This window comes from Galeopterus variegatus, unplaced genomic scaffold (genome assembly GCF_000696425.1).
Source record: "Galeopterus variegatus unplaced genomic scaffold, G_variegatus-3.0.2 Scaffold1789, whole genome shotgun sequence".
NCBI classification, from domain to species: Eukaryota; Metazoa; Chordata; class Mammalia; order Dermoptera; family Cynocephalidae; genus Galeopterus; species Galeopterus variegatus.
Genome location: NW_007727900.1, coordinates 44796 through 64615, shown reverse-complemented (window position 1 = coordinate 64615; position 19820 = coordinate 44796). Strand labels below are relative to the sequence as shown.

At 43.8% G+C, this 19820-nt stretch overlaps 1 protein-coding gene across 2 annotated transcripts in view; it reads right to left on the bottom strand.

Annotated features, from left to right (window-relative positions):
- Nucleotides 1-19820, bottom strand: part of SLC23A2 (solute carrier family 23 (ascorbic acid transporter), member 2) — an 86346-nt gene that overhangs the window by 24132 nt on the left and 42394 nt on the right. For both annotated transcript variants that reach the window (XM_008578951.1, XM_008578950.1), the window contains exons 6-8: nt 10585-10673; nt 9522-9592; nt 8371-8552 (exon numbers count right to left, since the gene is read on the bottom strand). In XM_008578951.1, the coding sequence (XP_008577173.1) occupies nt 8371-8552; nt 9522-9592; nt 10585-10673 (342 nt within the window). The remainder of the gene's footprint in view (nt 1-8370; nt 8553-9521; nt 9593-10584; nt 10674-19820) is intronic.

Below are 19820 nucleotides of genomic sequence, written 5' to 3'. Positions count from 1 at the left end.
AACTGGCATATTTTAAACTTAGACCCACATGGGGGAGAAAAAAAAAGGCTACTTATTTGTTTCAAAGTGAATACCATGAGATCCAAAAAAGCCCAAATCTGCTATTGTTGTTATCATTATTTCAGGCAACACCCACCTGCATTGTGGTGCTCACTTTTCAAAGCACATTTAAGAGGGGACAGGGGACACACACAGAACATGAGGAGGTGAGAGCTACCAAACTCATACTCCTCTTTGATTAAGAGCTACCCCCTTAATTTCTTTCTCTCCCTAATCAGTCATTCTCTTTCCCTCCCAACAATTCTGACTGAACAATTCTAACTGAGCAAGAAATTCAATAATTCTGACTGAATGAGAAAGTGATTGATAGAAACTGAGGCCAAACGGCCAATTAAACCAAACCAGTTTGGGCCACGCCAGGGAGTTTATGCATGACACTGCCCCTAACTTTAACTTTCAATGACATAAGGTCAACCCCCTTTCATTTTAATGCTTAAATCTCCATTCCCAGAAGAACATGGGTCACATGTAACATACATGTCGCATTGCGCGTGCAGGCCCATCCTTGAATATGCATAGAAATAACCCAGTCCCCTTGTTAAATACATAAAAGCTCCTGTAGCTAGATCCCTAAAAGTTATAACCTTCATCTACTCTGGGAGCTTGGTCTGGGTCCTGAGACTGGCTTTGCTTCTGGCTTGCACTACCCTTGCACGACAGAAAGCTACCCAGGTCTTAGGCCCAAGTCTAGCAACTCAAATTAAGTGAGCACATTGGACAGATGAACACTCTTAAGACCCATCTACTTCCAGTTTACTTTTATCCTCAAATATACCTGTGTAGCAGGTGGGGCAGGCACTCCCACGACAGACAGGCAGGAGAAGAGGCTCAGAGGTGGGGGTGTGCCTATGTTCACATGCCTTGACCCAGTAGAGTAGGGACAAGGGTCTTTGCCCTACATCCTCAGCCTAGAGTACCGTCTATTATCCTGGGTGCTTCCCACCTCATGTTTATATTTGGCTTTTTTGCTGACCTTTCTTTTACTTTAATATCATACAAGTAATGCATACTAAATTGTAGGAAAATTTTAAGAAAGAGACAAAACCTTGAAGATCACTCAAATCCCCCTATCAGGAAATAAAACCACATAACATTTTGGTCTATTTCGAATGGCTTTCTGGATATTCACTAGCTGCCATGCATCGGGGTCAGAGGAAACAGACTAACTGCCATCATCCTTGTCCTTGGGGCATGAACAGGTCATTATCTAACCCAGATTGGGATTATACTGTACATGCTGCTTCCTAACAGGTGTTTTAACAATTCCCATAACTGTATGATATCAAAAACAACATAAATAACTGCATAATCCCACCCAGAGACCAAGAATGTCCATTTGCTACTCACTGCAACATGGGGTCTTATCATACTTTTAAATCCCTACCAATTGCATCAATGAAAAAGATTGTATCATCACTTATTTCAATATTTTTTCTGTATTCATGAGGATACAAATTTCAGCATTGTTTCTAATAGCAAGTATTTTAAACAACATGCATGAGTATCAACTGGGGAACGGATGGATAAATTATGGACTATTCATACTTATATTTAACACTGTGCAGCTCTGCAAAGAATGAGACCAATCTAAACATACTGTCTTGGAAAGGTAAGCCCAACAAATGGTTGGGGTGAAAAACAGCTTACAAAGTAATATGATGTTAAAGCTGCATGTGTGCATATCTTTGTGTTTATTGGCATAAAAATATAAAAATATAGAAAGATAAACAGTTTACTAGTCAACAATCAAGAGGATTTTTTTGAAAGAGAAGGAGGTAGGAGACTACTCTGACTTTAGATTTGTCTGTTTACTGCTAAATTCCAAATGATTAGAATTTAAATGAGTTGGAGGGGGCTGAGAAATGGTGGGGTACAGATAAAATGAGTCTGTTCTTGAGTGTTTGGTGATGGTATGTGGGGGTTCATTATACTATTCTCTCTACTTTTGAATAGGTTTGAACTTTTCCATAAGAAAAGTAAATAAAAAATAAATTTTTCCCAGGAAAAACAGTTCCTATCAAGCTACCAAGGACTTATGCATTATGCTAAAAATGGCAGCCACTAATTTGCCACATTTAACCTCCTCTGGGAATGTCTCTAAACTCCATCTCTACTGGTGTGACTCTGGAACCCATGTCTGTACAGACACATTGATTAGCTTATTTGTATTTCCTTTGTTGCTTTAACACCCATTCACATCATGTCCTTCCATCCATACTTCACTGGGATTCTCTCTTTTAAATTAGTAAAACTATGAATTGGGAACATAAATCTTTCCTATAAAATTTTTGTAAACGTTTCCCAAGATTCATTTTTAATTCAGTTTCAGTGGGGTTTTTTTTTGTTTTTCTTTTCCTTTTTGTCTTTTTTCATGACCTGTAACAGGATCGCAACCCTAAGTGTCGCGCCTGTACCGCGACCGGCAACGGGATCGCAACCCTCGGTGTCGCGCCCGCACCGCGCTCAACCAGTGAGCGGACCAGTCTCTATATGGGATCCGAACCCTCAGCGGGAGCGCCACCGCACTTCCAAGCGCCGCACTCTACCAAGTGCGCCACCAGGCCAGCCCTCAGTGGTTTTTGATATGTGTTTTAAGTGCATCAATAGTAAAATCTATCAGCCATTCTCTTTTCAATACCTGCTTTACGAAAGTCTTCCCTACTTTATGATTAAATATTTACGTAGGTTTACTTCTACCACCTTTATGGTTTTATTTTCTATATTTAAGTCTTTAATTCACAATTGAAATATCATTTGATATAAACTAGGATTCTAGCTTTTTTCCAAAAAGTTATCTAATTTTTCTTACAAAATTCCCCACTGATTTCAAGTGATTTCATTCCCTACTGATTTCAAATGATTGCTATCTTCTACTAAATATTTTTTTTTTTTGGTTTGGTTTCCATCCCTCCTACTCTGCTCTACCAATGTCTATCGCTGTCCCGGGACCACAGTATTATTTATGAAGCTCTGGAATGTATTTAATTCCTATAAAGGCAAATCATCATTCCTTTCTCCTTGACGTTTCTGGTATTGATCCTTATTGTTTTATTTTCTTGTCTTATGCATTGGCTAGCACATTCAGAACAACTTTAAATGATACCAGTCATAGTAAACATGCTCATCTTGGTTGCTGATTTCAACAGACAGTCCTGATTTGAGTCCATTAAAGACATTTTTGAGGCACATTTGAGGCATTTTTAACCTTATTCATGTGAGACCCTTCTATTATCACATTGCTAACAGTTTGCTTCAGAGATGTAGACTGAATTTCATAATAAAAAAAAAAAAGCGTTTTGTTTTGTTTTGTTTAGGAAAACTGTCAGCATGGTTTTTATTAGTAAAAACTTAACAAAATCTACCATGGAGCCATGCTGGATTTTAATAAATTTTCTAATATTTAATCATACTTGAATTTCTGAAATAACACATAACACACCATTCTCTCATTGTACTGTCTATAGCAGTATTTTCCCAAATAATGTTCCAAGGAACATTCTTCCAAGACATGCTTATAGATGTGTCATTAAAAAAATAAATTACGGGGCCGGCCCGGTGGCGCACTGCTACAGTGCGCCGCTTGGGAGTGTGGTGGCGCTCCCGCCGAGGATTCAGATCCCACATACAGACCGGTTCCTGCTCACTGGCTGAGCGAGGTGCAGGCGCAACACCGAGGGTTGCGATCCCGTTGCCGGTCCCGGTCCGGTACGGGCGCAACACTGAGGGTTGCGGTCCATTGCCAGACACGAAAAAAGACAAAAAAATAAAATAAAAAAATAATAAATTACGGGCCAGCCCGGTGGCGCACTGGAGAGTGCGCTGCTTGGGAGCGCGGTGGCGCTCCCGCCAAGGGTTNCACCGAGGGTTGCGATCCCGTTACCGGTCAGTAAAAAAAGACAAAAAGGAAAAAAATTAAAAATAAATAAATAAATAAATAACGTATGGGCAGGGCTGAATACTAAGGTCCTTTTCTGGGAAGAGTCTTTCGCACACTGGCATTTTAAAAGATTGTAAAAAGCCTTACAGTAGAGAAAGATGCTGAACTCAAAACTCTGTGTGGGACATACCCAAAGACTGCAGATCAGTTCGGGGCTTCTCATTACACAACCCAAAGAAGGAAAATGATAGCCTGTGGTTCTCCTTTCGTATTAGCTCAGTCAGGATTTGCCATTAAGACAAAACCTCTGTGTGGGACATACCCAAAGACTGCAGATCAGTTCGGGGCTTCTCATTACACAACCCAAGGAAGGAAAATGATAGCCTGTGGTTCTCCTTTCGTATTAGCTCAGTCAGGATTTGCCATTAAGACAAAACTGACTTGGAAGTTTCCTCCTTTCTCAAAGCTCTAGAACAGTTTAAACAGTGCAGAAATTCTCTCTTCCTTGAAGATTTAATACAATCAATGTCTAACTATTTGGGTCCAGGGCTTCTTTTAGGGATCCAAGCCGTTCAAGAACATTCTTGACTGTTCCCATGGTCATGGGTTTACTCTGCTTCCCGCACTTCCCTTGGTAATCCACAACTTCTTACTGGGCGCCTGCTCTGCAACAGGTGGACCAGGTGCTGGGGATGCCAAGCTGACTGGCCCTGAGCAGAGGCCCTGCCCTCGCAGAGCTGACATCCTAAGGACAAAGAGCTCTTGGAAAAATTTTAAAAATGAGAGCAGAGATGAAAAGCTCAAAAGAAGGATTAAAGGGAAAGCTCAGGAAAATTCCCACAAATAGAGAATAAAAGACAAAAAGATGGAAAACAAGAGAGGAAAGTAGAGGAAGAGTCCAGGAGGTCCAACATCCTGGAAAGTCCAGAAAGAGACAAGCACGAGTGAGTGGAGGAAAGGCATCTGGGAAATACTTCGAGATCATTTCCCACCGCTGCATGCCTGAGTTTCCAGAGAGAAAGGGCTCCGAGTGCCCAGCCCAAGAGATGTTAGCAAACCCACCAAGGGGCAGCAGGTGAGGTTTCAGACACTGGGACCATGAACTGCCCTAAAATCTTCCAGAATTCTAGCTTGTGTCTAATTGGAGTCTCAAAAGAAGAGAACACAGGGCTGGCCAGTTAGCTTAGTTGATTGGTGTTAAAACACCAAGGTTAAGGGTTCAAATCTCTATACCAGCAGGCCACTAAAAACAAACAAAATGAACAAAAGGAGAGAAGAGAGGAGGAGGTAGGGAAAGCATGCATGGCTGACATTTTACAGGACTGAGAATGGACAGGAAGCGAGAAGGAGAGAAGCTGGAGACCAGTGAGGACTGCACAGCCGAGGGGGAGCCTTGTGAGGGTGGTGGCAGTGAAGCCCAGAGAGGAAAACAGATTCAGGATTTGCCCTGGAGGCAGAAGAGAATGATGGGCTGTATGCGGAGAACAAGGGAAAGGGAGAAGGGACAGCGACGCCAGGGTTGCTGGCCTAAGCAACCAGAAGCATGGCTGTGCCATTTACCTAGAGGAGGAAGACAGAAGGAGCTGGCATGCAGGGAAGGAGGGAATCAAAAGTCTGGAGCTTTTTCACTTAGAGTTGGAGACGTCTTGTGTAGCAGCAAGTGGAGAGGGCAAGGGTGGGGCTAGATCTACATGTCTGGAGTCAGCAGGTCTGAGCTAGAGGTTTGTGCGGATGTCTCCAGCACGAGAGACGTGTGTGGAGGCTATGGAAAAGATGAGCTCCTGGGGGAGCCAGGAGGCCCAGGATCACCATCTCAGGAGCCCCAACATTGGGAGGTAAGAGCGAGGAGGAGTCAATTTTGGTTACTTAGGCTTTTCTGGAAAACCATTTTATTACTTCTCTTTTTAAATTTGGGGCAGGCAGCATAGATATAACTTGCCTTCCCTGGATCTGAGGATTTACCCCTCTATATACACACTCATTCTCATCACATCTTATTAGCCGTTAGCCTTGCGCCAAGTGTCTGCTAAAGGACCAGCTTTTAGATGTATCACTCCTATTTGTTTCATATCTTCTGTATCTTTATTCTTTACTCCTGCTTTTGTTAGGTTTATTTCTTATCCTGTTTTTCTAGCTACTGAAATTCCTCACGTACGGATAGTCCCGCACTTAGGATGGCATGATTTATGATTTTTATACTTCATGATGGTGCAAAAGCAATACGTATTCAGTAGAAACCATACTTCGAATTTTGACTCAGAATTCTTTATAATAACTTTGTTATAAAATAGGCTGTGTGTTGGATAATTTTTCCCAACTATAGGCTAATGTAAGTGTTCTGAGCATGTTTATAGCAGGCTAGGTTAAGCTATGATGTCTGGTAAGTTAGGTGTATTAAATACACTTTCAACTTACAAAGGGTTTATCTGGACATTACACTATTTTAAGTCAAAGAGCATCTGTACTTTATTTGCCTTAAAGGTAATGAGTTTTCTCGAAAACAACTCTGGCTACCCTCTACATGTGATGAGTACTGCTGTTGTCATCATATGCCAAATTATCAGTCATTGTGAAGTTTCAATTTCTTCTCTAAGAGTTATTTATAACAATTTTTTTTTAGCCTCTAAGCAGTTAGTTTTTTTTTGTTGTTGTTGTTGTTGTCTTTTTGTCTTTTTTCGTGACCGGCAACGGATCGCAACCCTCAGTGTCGCGCCCGTACCGGACCGGGACCGGCAACGGGATCGCAACCCTCGGTGTTGCCCCCGCTCCTCGCTCAGCCAGTGAGCAGCCAGTCTGTATGTGGGATCCGAACCCTCGGCGGGAGCGCCGCTTTTTTTTTCCTTTTTGTCTTTTTTCGTGTCCGGCAACGGACTGCAACCCTCAGTGTCGCGCCCGTACCGGACCGGGACCGGCAACGGGATCGCAACCCTCGGTGTTGCCCCCGCTCCTCGCTCAGCCAGTGAGCAGCCAGTCTGTATGTGGGATCCGAACCCTCGGCGGGAGCGCCGCCATGTTTCCCAAGCGGCGCACTGTAGCAGTGCGCCACCGGGCCAGCCCTAAGCAGTTAGTTTTTTGTTCATCCTTTTGTTATTGGTTTCTAATTTTACTGTGTTATAAACACAAATTCTCCTTTTTTGGCATGTATTGCATTTCACTGCATGAACATTCTTATATGACATTTACACACCCATGCTGGTGTGGGCAATGTTTTAACCAGCCTTTGGTGAAATAAGAAAATTAAGAACAATCTTGGATATTTTTACATACCTTAATTTAACTTGTAATGATGTATGGATTACAATTATGCTACGATTCACTATTTGCACATCAGGTTCTAATATACAGAAGCAAGACGGAGTGTAATGAGTTATGCTCCCATTGGACCACTTGGGTTTTGAAACCCATCTTGGCCAGTTACAAGCTGTGTGACTCTGGGCAAGTAACACTGCATCTTTGTGCCTGTTTCTTCAGCTATTACATAGGAATAACTATAGGTGCCACCTTATCTTATACAGAAGTGTTATGTAAAGCATTTATGCATAGTAAAGACTCAACAAATGTTGCCTGTTATTAAATAATTACAGAATAATTCTCAAAGCACAAAAAAAAAATTAAAAATCCTCTTATGTTATTATTTACTTTGTTTTAGAAATACTGGTTGGTAAATTTCCAGGGTCTTGGTATCATTTACCTACGATATAATCATTTCTTACATATGCTCTACAGACACACAAAGAGAAGGTGGGCTCTGTTTGTGGTAAACAGAATTTTATGACTCTAATCATCAATCTTATAATATTATCAAAGTCTTGTATGTCTTCACTAATAAAAAATGTTGACATTACCTGAAGGGGCAAGGGACATCTTTAATGGAGGTGAAGTTCTACGCAAAAGGTTCAGCTCATCACTGACTAGCAGGACTCTGGCAGAAACCACGGCCTCCCCATGCGTGCGCAGCTATGTGCAGCCTAGAGAGCTGAGTTGCACCACCAGTGCCAATAAACCCTCCTGCCACATCTCTGTCTCTGCCAGTCTGGAAGTGTTTTTGAGTCGAATCTAAAGGATTTGGCTTCTCGGTATTTTAACTCATGCGTTTGAGACTTGGCATGACCTCAAAAGTCAAGAGCTAATGGCGCCACCATCTCACCCCATTACAAAAGTTTAAAACCTTATAACCCTCCCTCCTACACATCACTGCCAAGTCTATCTTTGGAATACCTCAACTACATGTCATTTCCCAACCCCTGGGTCTAAAAATCTCTTCAGCTATTCCTAGCATGAAGTAATAAAGTTTAACCTGTCAGATCATTCTTTTTTTTCTTTTTTAAACAAAATAATTTCCTAAAGTCTGAATGTTCCAAAAGACTGTCCCACAGTGGTGGGAGGAGGGGAGGTTTTCACTATGCACTCTTGAATGGCCTCTGAACACTTACAGCATGGCGATGCCCCAGTGCTTCCCAGCTCTTTCCCCTGCTGCCTGGAAACCAGAGAGGCCAATGAGGGCCACCGTGGGCGTTATGGTCAGAGGCCCGATGTATTTCAGCAGAGCACCAGGCAGGCCTAGGAGGCCGATGACCACTTCTATCAATGAGGACATGATGATGGCCCCCTGGATCTGGAATAAGAGATGGGACAGACGTGAGAGTGAGCTGCTTGTAGGTCCAACACTCCGAATGTCACCTGCAACCACAATTGCTAACTCTGGAAGGCAACAAATTACTATGTTATATAACAGGTATGAGATAGCTAGAAAATTCCCTGGGACCCCACAAGAAACTTCAGTGGGGTTAATTGGGGCCTAGCACACTTAAGGATGACATCATTGCTATAAGAGTATAACAGAGATGGGCACTGAACACAAGCCCACTTGCCTTTCCTGCTGATAAATGATGCAGATGAAATTAATTTCTTAATTCCCATTTAAGAAACACAACATTTCAAAATAACCAGCTTTATAGGAATACAGCACTACAAAGACTCTTGGCTTTAAAGAGTGAGTCCTGGCAGGATATTTAAAAGATAGTGTTACTGACAAAAATTCTAAAGGAATGTTTCTGCTGTGCAGACTAGCCGTATCTGTGCTAATTCTGAACAAATGGCGAATGATCTCACGGGTTTCAGGAAATATGAATAAACTAGAAGCCATTCTTCAAGTCTGGGGACTGCCCCACACTGTTCTGTTTCAAGTGCACTTTGGCAGACAAATGTCTTTAGTTTTTTCAACAAATACAGGCAAACACTGAGGTCAGAACGAACAATCCTGCTGGCTCTGTGGCACTTTCTAGTGAGCTGTGAGCCTCAGCAAGTTATGCTGGAGAGTGTAAGGGACAGTTGTGTGGGTCGGCAGGAGAAAAGAAACAAAGCATTTCCACATGCTTTAGTCTCAAGTGATGTTAACTAAATTTAGGTTAACAACAATTACCTGTGGTATTACATTTCCACTTATCAACAGAAATAGAAGCTTTGGTAGTTGAGAAAGAAAAGAAGTGCTAAGTAAAAGCAACTGTGATTTCTTGGGTGCAACCAACATCAAAGCTAAGAAGAAACACAAAGAAGCCACAAGCACACAACACTCGTCTTTTACCTCTCGGATCCGGGGATACCAGATGTGTTCTGTGTGCAACAGTTCTGCTGTTCCATTGGCAACTGAAACATCTTGAAAACAAAAGCAAAAACAAAGTTTTCTTGGAGTGACACTGATGTTTCACAGGACACATTAATTTTACCCTTTAAGGAGAATTTCCTCCCTGCTTTAAGCATATTTGTGTCATTACCCATCCCCACAATTCAACCTACAACAGTACGGCTTATACTGAAAGGTGGATTCCCCCATGCTAATTTAAACAAATGTATTCATCAACTGAGAGCTCCCCAACTTGTCAAAAGCTGACTGAAGTGATGCACGTTACTAGTACCAGCCTCACGCAAAAAGCCAACCTTTGCAAGCAGCTAATTGAAGTGCCCGACAGCAAGGTTGCTGGACTGATGTTTTAAAAACCTAGATAACAGAGGACCTTTTCCAGTTCCTAAATCAAATCCATGGTCACAAGTAACTCCTAGGAGCAAGGAAGGAAATGAAGGCTGGAAAACTTTGCTCCTAGAACCTCAAAATGTAACAGTATTTTGAGCATACAACAGGTCTGACTTTGATTTTCTCAAATTCCCTATCTTTTCCTGACCGGGTTCCTCAAGGATCTTTGCAATCACTAAGGAAGGGAAATGAAAGTCATTTGCAGAAAACCACAGTAGCCAGATCCTTAAAAAGCAAAGATGTTTCAGAGAAGGGATGCTGACGCAGCAAAGAGAGTGATTACTAGTGGGTCATAAAATCCACAGAAAGAGAGAGGCAGAAAAATAGCACAAATACTTTTCTATTCCGTCCCCATATAAATCAATTTCATTAGCATAGAGAAATGAGGTCATTCCTGGTCCTTACTTGCTCTTAGGGTTAGGGATGAATGAGTGGATAGAAAGAGAGAGACAGACACGATCCACAGACTGGAGCATTCTAAGCTGTTTGTGGGTTTGTGTGTTCTGTGCCTAATTCCAGAAAGGATTTAACGCTGCTGGGGGCTGCATGTCCAGGCCTCCCTTTATCACCTGCATTAAAGGACCCCAATGACATATGCGGAAATAACTGCAATTACCTGTGGTGTTACATTTCCATTTATCTAAAGACAGGATGGCTCGAGCAGGGGCCAAAAATGCAAAAGCACTGGCCTGAAACAGGGGTAACCTAAAAGAAACGAGACCAAAACCATGATCACGGCATCGGGAACTACCGAGGTAGTTCACTATTTGACAGCTTAACAGTCTTTTCCATAGACATACAGCACATGAGCAAATGCAAAGACCTCCTCTGCCACGCAGCCGGGGCTACCAGCTTCTCCATCCTCCCCTCTTGCTGCTCCTCCCCACAGGCAGCTCCAGTGTGGGCCCCTTCAGGGTGGGGCAGTGCCAGCACCCCAATACCGGCCCTGCCATCGCCTCCCTTCCCATGGGGGTGGGAGTTTTCAGGCACTGGGCATCCCTCTTTCCTGCTCAGTTTATGAGCTCCTTATTAAACACCAGTGTATATCTGCTATCTTACCACCCCCCTCCTCCCTTCTAAATTCTTATCGGTTATCATAGAAAAATATCTATCTCCCTCTGTTGTTTCATTTTGTGAGTCAAAAACCACCCGAATCACGAAGAATAAGTATTAAAATCATGTTAGTGATCTAGATCTTTTGAGGAAAAGGAAAGCTGTAAGTTACAAAGTGACAGTAGATATAATACTCTGCTTAATCATAAAAAATACTTAAGTGTTCTAACACATTTTTAAAGGACCCAGAAAGCTTGCAGACACTCCATTTAATTTCCTGCCCACATCCTCAAACTAAATGCAGAGATCCACAAATGCCATCATTCGATTATATTTTAGATGCTTCATGTTGACTTTATGAACACTTTACCTACCCAAATTAAAAATATTTTGACTTTTTTTTATTATTGGAAATGTACAGCATTTCAACTACATTGTATTAAAGTGGCTTTATGGGTTAGCATGAAAACTTAGTCACTATTTTTAACATTATTTTGGAGTCAAAATATAAAATTGGCTCCTTCTGTTTGCAGGGCTAGGAACTCCCAGACATCCAAATCCTTCTTAAATGCCCCAAGCAGCCTTGTTAGTGGCCTGGCCAGCAAGACAGGAACCCAGCATCCTCCCCTGAGATGTCTGACAGAAAGTCCTGCCCACAGTGAATCAGGAACTGGAACGAAACAGAAGCGGCTCTGGCTGAAGGACCAGTAGCCACTTTGCAAGCCCAGAGACTGGAATACACCATTCTGAGCCTGACGAGGGTCAAGACTCCCTTGCTACAAGTGCTCTCCTAGCCATTTTAATCATGGAATGAAATCAATGGAGAGTAGGCAGGATGCTGGCTTGAAGGCCCGGAAGCAGGCCACACAGTATAAACCAGATGCATTGCTGATGGCCACTCACATGGGCATGCCCTCCACCAACCATCCAGTTATCATTACCTTCCGGAGGGGCCCGGAGCACAATGCGGTCAAAGTGGAAGTGAAGGTCACCTGAAGTGGGAATGTATATCAAAGGGAAAACATTGACAATTCCTTAAGCACAAATTTTCAGGAATATACTGAAAGGGTAAAGGGAAGTCAGCATGTAATTAGAAATGGATGCCATCCCAAATGGTCCAAATGACATCTGTTTTACCATAGCTTCCAATTTCAAGCAATGCATCCTAGCACAATGTAATACGAATGGAGAGTTGCATTTAGAGGTCCTGGCCTTAGGAACATGGCCATCCCACTGCACTGGTGATTCACTGGAAGTGGCAAAAGTAAAGACTAGCTCTGGGTTCCACTGCTCAGTCAGACCTCGGTCTGAACCTGACGTTGGCACCTGACCTGGGCACCTTTCAGGACAGGAATTTTATGGCTCAACCAGGACAAAAGGCCCTAAGAGCACTGCTGCAAAGAAGCTCACTCAGTTGGAAGCAGCTGGGACCCTGGATTCCACTGAAAGTGGGTGATAACAGAAAAAGTCTGGCAAGATGATCTGGAAAGAGCTATACATGGCAGGATTCACCTTTCGGCCATGCACACCACCCATCATAAGTGTTAATACCCAGCAGTAAGTGTGGGCTCTACGACTGACAGCACAAATCAGTGGCTTGAGTGGAATATTCTTAAGAAGGCTGCAACAAGAGCATATGAAAGCAATAAACAAGAGCCCCAGATCACAATTAACAAAGCCAATTTCCAAGAAAAAGAGTGAAGATGAGAGTGGCTTTTTCCAGTGCCAGCCAGCATGAAGCTGGTCAGTTCTCGGCTCCTGCCTTGGTGCCTCTTGCTCACGTCACCACCTAAACCTCAGGAAGACAGACTGCCTGCTCTTTTATTTTTTACTGATGACTAGAAAAGCCAATAAATTAAACTGTGCCTTTCTTTACACCAGGGGTTGCCAATCTGGCCCGCTACCTGTGTTTCTAAGTAAGAATTGTAATACAGCCACGCTCGTTTATTTACACATTGTCTTTGGCTGCTCTTGTGCTACAATGATAGAGCTGTAGTCCTAACAGAGACCAGCAAAGCCTAAAATACTTACTGCTTAGACCTTTACAGAAAAAAACATCTTAAATGTATAAAGAGGCAGATGAACTATGGATTTTTACAGATGAAAGGTTTTGCAGTTATAGTGTCACCAGATGTTAGTTTAAAAAAAAACCTGAGCAGAGAGGCAACTTTGTCATGACGCAGTCCCATGTCAGGCTCCAACCCCAGGAAGGCAAAAGAATCCAACCAGCCTCAGACAAGTCCTTATTCAAAACCCTGCTGGAGGCCTCCCTTTTCCAACAGGGCACCCAGGTGACCTGCTCCCCATTCCCAGCCTCAACTTTCACCCTTTACACTTCCCATACTCCTGCAAAGGGGTCAGGATTCTCACCTCTGAGCCCATCTCCTCTCTCTGTCAATCATAACATTTCCAATATTCCACTTTTATTTGTCACTCAAGGCACAGAGAAAATATCACCACCCCTACGAAATATCCCATGATCCCCTGTGAATCTGCAATGCATTCCTCCTGCAACTTATAACTCTATCAACTTCCTAGTCAAGATTTCTGCAAATCACACCCCACAAGGCCAGTAAGCTACAGTCAGGACTCCCTGGGGTTGCTGGTTAAAAATGGAGATCTCTGCATCCCACCCAGAACTGGTCAGCCAGAATGTGGGGTGGTGGCACCAAATCTGCAGTTTGTACAATCGCTTCTAGGTGAGGCTGAGACTGACACCTCCTGTGCTAGATGAAGGGACTTATTGTTACTTGATAAATATTTCTTGAGTATCTGCCTGACACAGGCACAATTATAAGCAGATGTGACAGTGGAAAAAACTACTTGAGTCCTTGAGGGGTTTCTGCTGTGTGTAGGAGACACTAATCGTGGCCACACGTGAAGGGCAGTGACGTGGATGGTGAACACTGCTGTGGGGCTCTGCAGAAGCAGTCCCTAAGCTAGTCTTAAAGAACAAGAAGTGCCTTGTTGAATGCACATAAGGGGTCATGAGTTCCAAGCAGGGGGAAGAGAGGCGCCAAATGGGAGCCGCACGACAGACCTGGGAGCCCTTAGACAAGTGCAGATACTTTACTGCAGAGAAAGCACAGGGGGTTGGATATGGTGAGGGTCAGTGGGGTCCAGATGGCATGTGCCCTGTGTTCTTCCTGTAGGCACGAGGAAAACTTCTGAAGGACCTTGCTCTGGAAGGATCACTTTAGGGAAACTGGGAAAGGTGACCTTAACCCTGAGCTATTCTCAGTGTTGAAGGAACCAAGTCAGAGGATGTTCCCACAGGCTGCGACCTGGCTCCGTGTGCAGTTTGTGCTTTGCTGCCTCCCACATCCCTTGGCACCGGCTCACATGACCAGCCAGTCCAGGCCAGGGCTCCATGTGTACCTCAGGCTTCATCTGCTCCCTTCATAAGGCCACACTGCCCGTGCCACTGTCCACCTCACCCTTGAGGCTGGAGGGACCCGACAGTAGGAGGTGGGTCCATCTCTCCCACCGGCCTATCCCAGCACTGATAAACACTTAAGGAACTGAAGGCACTATTTACAAATATTCTTCGAAAGGAATTTTATTAGGCTAGAAATAAGAGGTTAAGTCTTTCTGGCACGTTGATTTTAACTGCAATTTGGGAGCAGACATTGTTTAGAATGCAGTAGAAACAATAGAGAGTAAAATGTGCATGAATTTTCATTCTAAACCCAGACACCAGGCCCCTGGGCGTGTAGTCCTCCCTTGGTGCCATCAGAGAAAGGTCTTAAAAAGTTCAAATGGCAATGAGACCTATGGGAAGAATCATGAAGGTGCAAAACGTATTTCTCTTACTATAAGTAAATCTGACAATCCTTTCATATGGGTGAGGGCCACTGCAAAACTCTTATGTCTTTGGCCCTTTTTTCTGCAGGATTTTCAGAAGTTTTTAACTTTCATTGTTAAGTGTTCTTTCTGTATTTGATTTCATCTGTGATCTGTTACAAATATTTTCTCCAATTTGTCATTTTTGTTTATGGTGTATTTTTACAATGTGAAAATTTAAAAAATGTTTTATGCAAGTATTTTATGTCAAATTTATCATCCTTTTATTGCTTCTGGAGTTTGAATCCTAGTTTAGAAGTCTTTCCCCGCATCTAGATTATAAAGAAATTCACCCTTGTTTTATTCTAATACTTAAATAATTTCATAATTCTTACATTTGGATATCTAAACCATTCTGAGTTGATTCAAAGAAACTCTTTATTAAAGGCAAGTGCAACCTCTGTCTTCAAGTTCATGTTATTTTGGTTTTACAGGTAAATACCAATATTAAATAAGCTATTCTGGTCAGTACTTCCAACTAGAGACACTCCTGCAGCGGCAAGCAGCCGAAGATCTGCTCTCCCGAACCAAAGCTCCCCAAGTAGGAGGCTCTGTCCAGAGAGAACACAGGAATTCTGGAGAGTTAGGTGGATAAAATTTTGGTGACCTCCTTTTCAAACATGATAGTATCAACTATTCCAAGTGAAGGATCTGTTGTTATACAAATACTTTGGCTACTTAAAGATCTAGCCAGGCACAAAGGGACATGAGGGGACTCTGGAAGTGTGCCAACATTCTGTTGACTGTGGTGATAGTTATGTGACTGTACACATGGGTTAAAACTCATCTAACTGTACCTGTTAAAATGGGTGAATTTTACTGTATGTCAATTATCACTCAACAGATATGACTTTAAAAAAATTATGTTTATCGAGTGTCTGGCAGGGGTGGGGGGGTAGTGAAGATAACAATATAGTCCTTAGAATGCCAAATAGCTACTAAATCCCAAAATTGAAAAGAACATCCTCCTAGTATTTGGTGACAGGAGCTATCCTCTACGCCATGCGCTATCGTGCGCAGCGCTGCTTTTCCCAGGGCAGTCATCTGCCTAAAGAAAAAGGACAAGGAGGGGAATCAGTGGGCCGCAGGGAAGAGAAGGCACAACTCAGAGATGTGTGGGGCAGGCAGGATCTGACAGTCAAAGAAAAAAGGTCGTATAGAACTAAATTCATTAAGCCCGTATATGACAAGAGGATTCAGTCCATCTCCTAGTCCCCTGGAACATCAGATATACTAGCAGAGAGAAGAGTGCATTTGCTGAAGGGGGAGACCACCCAGAAAAGCTACAGCTGAAACTGCCAACTCAGGTGGCCCAGTCTGGCTGGGAGCAGCTTTGCCCTACAGAAGGCACTTGGCCGAGAGGCAGGAGGTGCTCAGGCCTCCAGAGCGGGAGCTGGATCAAGTGCCCTTGCTGGCCTATGTGACAGACACAGGTGTCAGGGGGGCCCATCCTGGTCAGGGCGTGCTGCTCCATGAGGCTCCCCAGCCCTGACCGCTGGACCTAAGTGCCCTTGCTGGCCTATGTGACAGACACAGGTGTCAGGGGGGCCCATCCTGGTCAGGGCATGCTGCTCCATGAGGCTCCCCAGCCCTGACCGCTGGACCCCTCTGCCCCAGCTGCCTCCTTCCCCTTACCTCACTAAGATAACCAGAGCCAACAGGTGAATGTGGACAGGTGCCAGGCATTATCTCATTTAATGCTCATTAACAATTTTATTATTGTTACTTCACATTCTAGGGAAAGTGCTCTGAGCGACGAGGCAGCTGCCCAAAGTCATGCATCTGGTAAAGGGAGGCAGGACACCTCTGAGCCCAAAGCTCCCCATGCAGCCGGCTGGGGGAGTGAGGCAAAGCCCTCCTCCAAGGCCATTACCTCCAGGTTCTCACTGGCTTCCCATTTTAATTTACTACTTTAAATTCTTTTTTAGTTAAACGGGTGGTAAATTTTTTATTTGGGTGAAAAAAACCTACCACCCACTGTTATGTGCCTGCTTGACATGACAGAATACAAAGGGCTTGACATTACCAACACAGTAATTTTTGCAAAAACATTCACCGTGAATCAACCACACCTCTGGCCCCATCTTCCAGTTTATAACAAATAAGAGGGACTGCAGAACAAATCAATGTCACAAGGACACAATCAGACAAATTCAGACCTTGGGACACTCAACGAGACAACTGGTCTGGACTCTTTATAAAGACGATGATATGCAGAGGAGGAAGGTGGGGACTGTTTATTATTAAGAGACCAAAGATACAACAAACAAATGCACCACTTGAACTTGAAAACTTCGGGGTGGTAGAGGGAACAAGTATAAAAAATATTTTAGGGACAACTGGGGAAATTAAACATGGACTGCATATCAGATAATATGACAAAAACTCTTAATTTTCTCAGGTGTGATAAATGGCATGGTGGTTACACAGGAGAGAACCTTATTCCTAGAAGAGTATTTAGGAGTGAACATCCTGCTGTTTGCAACTCTACTTTCAAGTTGTTCAAAAAACAAAAAATTGGGCTGGCCAATTGGCTCAGTTGGTTAGAGCATGGTGTTACAACACCAAGGTCAAGGGTTTGGATTCCTGAACCGGCCAGCTGCCAAGAAAAAAAAATCACACAAAAAATATTACATATGTACCCCACCCAAAAACAAATATAATAAGAGAATGTGGAGGAATCCCAGTCTCCTCCACTCCACTTTATTCACAGAATCTCTCCATTCTTCTAAGTTTCATCAACCGTCATGAGTTCAAAGCCCCCAGACTTAAGACCCTGAAGTATCCTGGAGCAGCCCCCAGTACACAGCATACAACATGGACAAGGCCCCTCACAGGCCCTAAGAACATGATAAGATAAAAGACAGGGAAACTCTCCTAGGAGAAGACAGTCTGGTTTAAGACCAGGTTTCTCAATCGGCTACAATGACTCTCCTGGCCAAGCCCTATCTTTTCTCAGCAAATGAATGGGAATGGCCGGGAGATGCCCCCTTGGAAGGGGCCACCCCACCTGCAGTTTATTTTGCCAGAAGGCTCAGAGTGATGCCTCCAAGCGGAGCCAGGTACAAAAGGCTGGGGTGGTCCCCCAAATGCGGCTCTTTTCCTGCCACCCCTGCATGAAAGTCAATGTGGTGGGGGAGGAACAGGGTCTTGGAGGATCCTCCTCCACCCTGAGCTCTGCAGAGACACCAGGGGTCAGGGCAGAAACTCTGAGAAACTCAGCTGCCAAAAAGATTCTGAAGATTAACCAGCATGATTGCTGCGGCTGGCTAACACCAGGGTTAGGGGTCTCTGAACAACCCTGCCTTGATCTCTCAGAATTTTAAAGGCTCTGTACTAATTCCAGAACAAGGAGTAGCCGGAATTGACATTACAAATCAAGCACAATAAGGAGAACTGTTGAAATCTCACTCAAGGGAACTCAGGAATGAAGACTGTTCAAGCAAAGTGCAGGGGATCAAGGTCAAAGGGAGAAGGAAGAAGAGAAAGGCAGGACAGAGAGAGGGCAGGAGGGAGAGGGAAGCAATCCCCCCGCCCTTCCTCCAGCAGAAAAGGCTCAGGGAAGCACAAAAGCACAGAAGTCACACAACAATTGGGGCTGAGACAGGTGGATGGCCTCCACTGCAAAAGTTACTGGTCCCCAGAGGAAAGGAAAACACCCAGTGCCAGGGGAGATGTGAGCTAAGGAAGGAGGGTGTCAGACACCCACGAAGCAGACAGTTCCACGTGGCTCCAGAGGAGCATGGATGTTGTGGCAGCTGAAGGGTAGAATTCTGGGCTCGTGCTTAGGTCTGCAGAGGTACACATCTGTTTCACTTTCATGGTTTCCCATTGATTCTGGTTATTTTTATGGAGTGAAACAGGTCTTCAGGACAGCACTCCACTATTAACCATGGAGCCCAAGTGAAAGGAGGACATGGGATGACTCGAGACAGCACCTTGTTCCTTCGTCTGTTCCAGGAGTGCAGCCATCTGAGCCTGCTCAGAATAGAGGGCCCCACTCAAAGGCATGTGCCGTGGTTTGTCTGCAGACCCCATGCACCCACAACACCCAATACGATGAAGCACTGGATACCCAGCACATGGAAGGCAAACACACAAAGAAACACACAGAACTTAAACACAACATGGAGAACCACCTCAGAGTTGGAAGAGTCTGAGAATCTGTCTTAGAAATCATGAAAGCTGAACATGAAAAAACTGCTGCTGCTGCTCTAAGCCTAAGGAAATGAGTGGTAAACTAAAAAAACAAAACCCACATGGCCATCTGCAGTCATCATGGAAGTGACGCTGGGAATAAACCCCACTTCTGGCTACATCAGCCTTTCCCTCCTGCTTTGCTCCACCTGCTTTGTTTACTTGATCCTGTTTTGTGCAGGAAATACATAAGTCTATTCAAATGGTAATTTACAACCTATGATGAGGGTCTATGCTATTAGCATCTAGCAGAACTAAGATGATTTTCACATTATTCGTACCCTACAACTCCCAAAGTATTTTAGGAAGCTTATAGTAATCTGCAAAAACATAATAAATCCATTAAAATAACAGCAAAATGTCATTCATAGGACACCTTAGGGAGGAGAGCCTCCTCTCGTTTTCACAAATGAAACTCATCAGATTTGGAGAGGTCACCTGTCCAAGGTCCTAATGCAGAATAGTTCCCTCTAACTTCTCATCTGCCACATGCTGTAAACTAATGCTTTACACTCGCCAAGTGTGGGCTCTCGTTACCCACGGAATTAGTTTCATAAAGTTATCCAAAACCTTGCCTGTAGTGAGCACTGGCCATGTTCTCTCTCAGGCAACACCTACTTGGAGAGCCCTCAGGAACAGAGCCCATCCTGAGTAAGAGCTGAGGTCTCGCTACTGAGGTCTGGCTGCCAAACCTGCTCTACTGGAAACCCCAAGCGTGAAGGTGGGGAAGTATGGACTATGGTAATGGGATATTTGGCC